The sequence below is a fragment of the Piliocolobus tephrosceles genome, chromosome 12, assembly GCF_002776525.5.
Source record: "Piliocolobus tephrosceles isolate RC106 chromosome 12, ASM277652v3, whole genome shotgun sequence".
NCBI lineage: Eukaryota > Metazoa > Chordata > Mammalia > Primates > Cercopithecidae > Piliocolobus > Piliocolobus tephrosceles.
The window spans coordinates 33978398-33986027 of NC_045445.1; the positions used below are offsets into that span (position 1 = coordinate 33978398).

At 38.2% G+C, this 7630-nt stretch overlaps 1 protein-coding gene across 1 annotated transcript in view; it reads right to left on the bottom strand.

Annotated features, from left to right (window-relative positions):
• MCTS1 (MCTS1 re-initiation and release factor) overlaps positions 1–6550 on the bottom strand; it is an 18985-nt gene extending 12435 nt beyond the window's left edge. Inside the window, exons 1-4 of the mRNA XM_023202161.3 lie at positions 6192–6550; positions 4888–5040; positions 4271–4368; positions 2042–2175 (exon numbers count right to left, since the gene is read on the bottom strand). Coding sequence (XP_023057929.1) covers positions 2042–2175; positions 4271–4368; positions 4888–5040; positions 6192–6202 — 396 coding nt within the window. The 5' untranslated portion in view covers positions 6203–6550. The remainder of the gene's footprint in view (positions 1–2041; positions 2176–4270; positions 4369–4887; positions 5041–6191) is intronic.
• Positions 6551–7630: the final 1080 nt, after the last annotated feature.

Consider the following 7630-nt stretch of genomic DNA (forward strand, 5'->3'; position numbering starts at 1 on the left):
ATTAATTCAAGATGGATTAGAGACTTAAATGTTAGACCTAATACCATAAAAACCCTAGAAGAAAATCTAGGTAGTACCATTCAGGACATAGGCATGGGCAAGGACTTCATGTCTAAAACACCAAAAGCAACGGCAGCAAAAGCCAAAATTGACAAATGGGATCTCATTAAACTAAAGAGCTTCTGCACAGCAAAAGAAACTACCATCAGAGTGAACAGGCAACCTACAGAATGGGAGAAAATTTTTGCAATCTACTCATCTGACAAAGGGCTCATTTCCAGAATCTACAAAGAACTCAAACAAATATACAAGAAAAAAACAAACAACCCCATCCAAAAGTGGGCAAAGGATATGAACAGACATTTCTCAAAAGAAGACATTCATACAGCCAACAGGCACATGAAAAAATGCTCATCATCACTGGCCATCAGAGAAATGCAAATCAAAACCACAATGAGTTACCATCTCACACCAGTTAGAATGCAGTATATATTTTTAAAAGTCAAGATTCAGGGTACACAAGACCTCTCTGTACCACTTTTTTTTTTTTACAACTTTCTCTAAATCTATAATTGTTTCAAAATAAAAATTATTTTTAAAAGTAAAGACTAGGTACTAAGAAAATTTTCCACTTAAGGTTAACTCCAGAACTAAAAACTTACCAACACTTAGAGGAATCATAAATATTACAAACAAACAACAACAACCACCAAAAACCCGTCCTCACTTTTCTCCTTTGGTTTTCAATTCATTCAGTGTTCCAAATATGTGAGCATCTATTATGCAAAAAGCATGTCAACATAAACTGTTCCTAGAATATAAACATACAACTTATACTACCCCTTCACTGTAACTGCCCCAACAGAGAGTATCTTTTTTTTTTTTTCTTATTCTTATTCTTAAACATACCCCTGCCCAGGCATGGTGGCTCACACCTGTAATCCCCGCACTTTGGGAGACCAAGGCGGGTGAATCACCTGACCTCAGGAGTTTGAGACCGGCCTGACCAACATGGTGAAACCCTGTCTCTACTAAAAATACAAAAATGAGCTGGGCATGGTAGTGGGTGCCTGTAATCCCAGCTACTCAAGAGGCTATGGCAGGAGAATTGCTTGAACCCAGGAGGCAGAGATTGCAGTGAGACAAGATCGCGCCACTCCACTCCAGCTTGAGCGACAGAGCGAGACTCCGTCGTAAAAAATAAAATAAGATAAACACACTCTAAAAGTAATTTCCCTATTCCCACCAAGTACCATTCCATACCATTTCTATACCTGAGGCAAATGGCTACTTTGGCTATAATAAAGGAGAAGATGTTCTCCTGTCCAGAATAGTCACAAAAATCTATTTAATCCAGAAAATAGCTGAAACACCATGGTAGAAATGGAAATAATGCAGAATTATTCAGGTATGTCATAAGTTGAATCGATCTTTAAGGACTATCTGGGACTCTGACATTTCTCTTTGAGAAAACGTGCTCTGAGGCCCCCAAACCCAACTTTTCAAATAATTAATTTTCAAAATAAAAGTTGGAGGTTGCCAATATTTCCCACTATTCACTCCCAACACAAAATTGTTGCTTGGGAAGAGATACCTATACCTGGTAACTAAATTCTTTTCCCTTTTGAGAGCTTTTACTCCAATGTATGTCAGTAAGTCAAAATGAACATTACAGTGGCAAGTTGATATCCAAAAAGCTGATCCAATTATATCATCTATATCCTTTCCCCTAGTAATCAAGAATTCCCTATTGTGTCCTAAGTCTGATAACAGTAGGCCCTGACTGGGCTGAAATGCAGCTGAGACTGTTTTGTAACTTGTTCTCATTTAACTTCTAAGAAACGACCTAAGATGAGATAATTCAGTAGCAACAAATAAAATTACTCTGTACAACTTCAAATGTAACCAGAAAGGCATGAGATAAGAGTAACAGTAACCTTCAAAAAGTACATCTAATGTTCTCTTGAATGATACACCTTTCGCAGTAATGATAAGAGCACAATGAATACATTTTTCAGCAGTTTTAGCCTGGGAAGGATACAACAATGGTATCTACTGCAGCAGGGTAAAGCTTAGCTCCAGGAGAAGTTAAGCCTGGACACATGATATTTGCTCCACTGAGTACAAATTTGATGGCTCCTTTATCAACCTGCTGGTGTGGCAGGATAAAAGGATCTACAAGAAAAGAAATACAATATATTAATAACACTAATGACTCAACGGAAAAAGGCAAAGGATCTGAACAAATATTTCCCCAAATTATGGTAATCTAACAGATACAAAAGAAAACTCTGAAACACTATCATTTGTTTACCAAATTGGTAATCTTTTTTGTTTTGTTTTGTTTTTTGTTTTTTTTTTTTTGAGGCAGGGTCTTGCTCTGCCACCCAGGCTGGAATGCATTGGAGCAATCATACCTCACAATAACCTTGAACTCTTGAGCTCATGCAATCTGCCCACCTCAGCCTCCCAAGTATTCTCCAAAAACCATAGTTTCAAAACTTATACTACTCCTTCCTCCAAAAACTATGGTTTTTGGAGACTACTTAATATGCTGTGGGAAATTTTCGTGATATAATGTTAAGTGAAAAATGCGAAGTAAAAAAACTATTAAAAAGATCAGGGGTTACCCGGGGTTGGGGAAGTAGGGGGAGGAAGGATGAATAGGTGGAGCACAAAGAATGTTAGGGCAGTAAAACCATTCTGTATGATACTTAACAGTAGATACTTGACATTATGTATTTGGGAAAGCCCATAAAAGTGTAGAATACAAAGAGTAAACCCTAATGTAAACTAAGGACTTGGGTTAATAATAATGTATCAACACTGGTTCATCAATTGTTACAAATGTATCATTCCAACACAAGATGTTATTCATAGGGGAATCTGAACCTGGGAGAGGGAACTCTGTTCTTTCTCCTTACTTTTTCTGTAAACCTAAAACTGCTCTAAAAAATAAAAGCCTGTTAATTAAAAAAAAAAAAAAAAAACTACAAGGGGTTGAAGAGAAGTTGGTTAAGGGGTACAAAAATACAGGTCGATAAGTTCTAGTATTCGAGAGTACAGTAAGGAAATTATATTTAATAATGATTTACTGTATATTTCAAAATAGCTAGAAGAATTGTAGTCTTCTCAACACAAAGATAAACGTTTGAAGTGATAGATACCCTAATTTGATCATTACATACTGTATAAAGGTATCAAATATCACATGTACCCCTAAAATATGTACAACTATTATAAATATATATAGGTGGGGGAGGATACAGGCACCACAACAGCAGACAATGTACAGCTATTATGTATCAATTTTTAAAAACTATGTAACAGAGAGCCCAATTTAAAAAAAAATGTATGCATTTACACACATCACAGGAAATAACTGGATGGAAGGACATTTAGTCAATGCTTTCTCATATATTGACTTTTCTCTATTAGGCTAATAGATACAAATATAAAAGATGAAAATGCTCACAATGCTTATCACAGTTTGTAAATACATATTTGTGTAATTATCTAATTGCTGTTTATTCTCCAAACTAGACTATTAGTTTCGTAAGGACAGAGACAATGTCTTTGCTTCCCATTGTATTCTCAGCACCTAGCTGAGTGCCTAGCACATAGTAAGTTCAATAAATATTTGTGTTTTTTTTTTTTCCTTTTTTTTGAGAAGAAGTCTCGCTCTTGTCCCCCAGGCTAGAGTGCAATAGCCTGATCTCGGCTCACTGCAACCTCTGCCTCCCAGATACAAGCGATTTTCCTGCATCAGCCTCTCGAGTGGCTGGGATTACAGGTACCTGCCACCAAGCCCGGCTAATTTTTGTATTTTTAGTAGAGATGGGTTTCACCATGTTGGCCAGGCTGGTCTCAAATTCCTGATCTCAAGTGATCCGCCTGCCTTGGCCTCCCAAAGTGCTGGGATTACAGGTGTAAGCCACCGTGCCTGGCAATAAATATTTGTTGAATGAATGAATAAATGATCTTTCTTGGGCTTTCTGGAATGCATGAGAGAATTTGCATTTTTCAGATTTACCACAAGATGGGCATTCATTTTAGTTTTACATTCATTATTACCTAGTACTAATAAATAATGAGTTAATTATCAGAAGTCACTTTAATTATCAGAAGTCTTTCAATATCCTTAAAATGCATATTTGTTTTTCTCCCCCAGCAGTGTCTCATCTGATTAAATGCATATTTCTTACAAGACTTTACATTTGAATATTGCAGTAAGAGTAAAATTTCAAAAAATAAAAATAAAAAACCTTACATTTGTGAAGTAATCTTAGGGTTGGATAAAAAGGCCCTTCTCTTTGTCTAAAAAACAGTAATTCTCCATTTACTGTAAGAATTTCTATATGTTCATGGCTGTAAGACAAATGTCACAAAGTACCAAGTTAAATATTTTCTTTCAAAAATTCACAACATAAAACACGCATATACAGTGATAAAGTAAACTTTTTTAAAAAGTCAGTAAAAATCCTGGCCAGAAAAATATTATTTACATTGTTTTTCCTATCATACAAGTCCAGTAGAGAAAAAGAAAAATATTACCTGCTACAACCAATTTTATTTCACATTTTATTAATTCTATTGTTAGATTCAATAAAACAATTCTCTAAAGAACAAACTGAAATAAATTAAATCCAACTCTGAACTAAAACATTTAACTCTTTACTAAAACAATCAATACACAAAGCCACATTTTTTCAAGGACATAGAAAATCTTTGAAATGCAAATATTGGAGTTTTAGAGTTATTCTGTGTCTACCCCATTATTAATCTATCAATAGTTAATCTGAAAATAATTCCATTTAGCATGAGTGCAATCTAATCATTAAATATTCAGCTACACCAAGCTTTACACAGACAAAAACAAAGACTTACCATCGGACTATTTTGACAGGATCTTTCTTAGGCATGATTTGATTAAGCCATGGTTCAATACCTGGAAATTGCTCTATCAATTGATTCTTAATACCCTTAATAACAGAAGTTTTCAACTGGATGCAGTTGGACACATTTTCTTTTTCATCAAATCTGCCAAGTAATTTTTGCAAGAAAAGAAACAGGCATTTCTAAGTAGAGGTATCAGAATACCTAAAGATATTGTTCTAATTAGTCATTTATTCCCAACCCAGTAGATACTTAAAATAATTATGAAATAATTTTTTTAAATGCCACTTCCCTTTTACTCTGTCCAGCACAAAACCAATGTCTTAATACAATATTGAAATAAACTGTCAATTATACAGCAATTAGCTGGGGTTGGGGGAAGGAATATGAGACATACTTTGCACCATAATCTGTAATTAGCTACACAGATGCCTTTCCTGGAAAATCTTATTCAATTCTACCCAGGAAGAAACACAGGCTCCCACCAATAATAAAACCTGTGATCAAAAAACAAAACCCTCAATTGTTGAGATACAAAAGACCAACCCAAGCATAACATAGAAAATTGGTCCCTGCTAGGCTATGTAATCTGCTGAGATTTTTTTTAAGTGATGACAATAATGATTTCTAAGATCCCTATTTCATTTTTGCTCAAAATTTCATGCACAAAACCCACCTTCCTTTGCCCATGTTCCCCCTTTGCTTTTTGCGTCTACCAAATCTGGAAGGCAAACCCACTAGTAGGTTCCCAAGGAATTTTTGTCTTCCTTATACTGAATAGCCTATGGGGCAATCACGTTATTTTCAAGGCAAGGTTAATCTGGCAGCTAGGCAATAGGCATGACAGGCCGCTTGCTTCCTGTCACCCAGACTCCTTCACTCCCATGACCCAGGAAGTCAAGCCTTCCTTTATTCAGTTCATAACTAATAAACATATGGCAGTGAGCGCAGGGCTCCCCTCTCAGCTACAGAGGATATGCCCCTAAATCACAGTGCACGGATGTGATTGGTAGAACCCTAGGAATGGAGACAGAATTGGGGGAAGGGGCAAAAGAGAAAGAGGGGTAAGGAGAAAAAACAATGGGAGTGGAGGGACTGAAACCCGATTGAGGACTACAGATGGAAAGCTTAAAGAAGTGTTCAAGTTGGGAGTGAGAGCATAGTATTATAGAAAACCTTAGGGAGTCAGGATGGCAGGGGCGGGGGAGAGAGAAAGAGGATCTTAGCTCTCGCCCTCTTCCCCACCCCCACCCCACCTTTGTGAGCAGCCGATGGAGGCCACAGCATGTCCTTACTTCTTGAACATGATCCAAGGTGAAGGGGGCGACGATAGGGAAGGGCCTGGAATGGGAAAGAAATTGAATTTGCAAGGGTCCGGCAGATCCCCTTACACGAGGAAGGCCGGCACTGACAGTCGGAGCTGTAGTCGTTATCCGGAAAACGAGAGCCAGCCGCGCTTTACGGCTCTCAGTCAAATCTGACTACTTCCGCTCCTCTGGACTCCACGTAGGCGCTTTTGCCGGCTCCTTTTAGGCAACCGGTTCCTCTGCAGTTGGAGGTAGCTGAAAGGGCGGGACTTGACAGGGAAGAAGTGATAAAGCAATTGCAGGAAAAGAAGAATGGAGGGGGCGGGGAATCAATCAAAGTAGCATTTATGGCACTTGCGTCAGTTACGGGTTCCTCAAAGGGTCAAGATTCTTCCGTGCTTCGTTGCTACCTACCGTCAAACTAAAGGATTTTTTTAGGGGAAATGGCTTTTGTCCTGTCTGAGGCAACTGAATGGATTGGTGCTTACCTACCAGCATGAATCCAGCCAACCCTCATGGCTTCATGTGAAAGTGCTGGTAGGATTGCCAGGTTTAGCAAATGAAAATACAGGATGCCTATTTAAATGTGAATTTCAGGTAAACAATGAATATTTGTTTTAGTGTAAGTACACCTCATTAATATTTTGGATATACTTACACTAAAAATATACAGCCCTTGGTTAGCTGAATTTCATTGAGCATCCTGTTTTTTATCTTATAACCTTATTCACTGGCAACCGTACGATGCACCCATAGTTTTTTGCGGGTTTTTATTGAGACAGGTCCTCACTCCGTTGCCCAGGCTTGAATGCGGTGGTGCTATAATGGCTCACTGCAGCCTCTACCTCCTTGGCTCAAGGGATCCTCCCACTTCAGCCTCCCAAGTAGCATGAACTACAGGCACACACCACCATGCCCGGTTAATTTTCTTATTTTTATTTTTATTTTTTTGTAGAGACGGGGTCTATGTTGCCCAGGCTGGTTGCAAACTCCTGGGCTCAAGCGGTCTTCCCGCCTTGGCATCCCAAAGTGCTGGGGTTACAGGCTTGAATGACTGTGCTCCAGTAGAATAATTCCCATAGAATTATTACAGAAGGTAATCTGATTTAAGAGATAATAGCTAAAGATACATGTTTTACTTCAGTATTTTTTTAAAAAAGAAAGCTGATGGAGAAACAAAATTATGCCAATCAAGAGTTTCACTTTGTTTTTTGTTTTAGAGATAGCATCTCACTCTGTCACCTAGGCTGGAGTGCCGTGGCATGATCATGGTTCATTGGAGCTGCAACTTCCCAGGCTGAAGTGACCCTCCTGCCTCAGCCTCCTGAGTAGTTGGTACTACAGGCATGCACCACCACACCTGGCCAATTTTATTTTTTTGTAGAGACAGGCAGGGACTCACTAAGTTGCCCAGACTGATCTTGAAC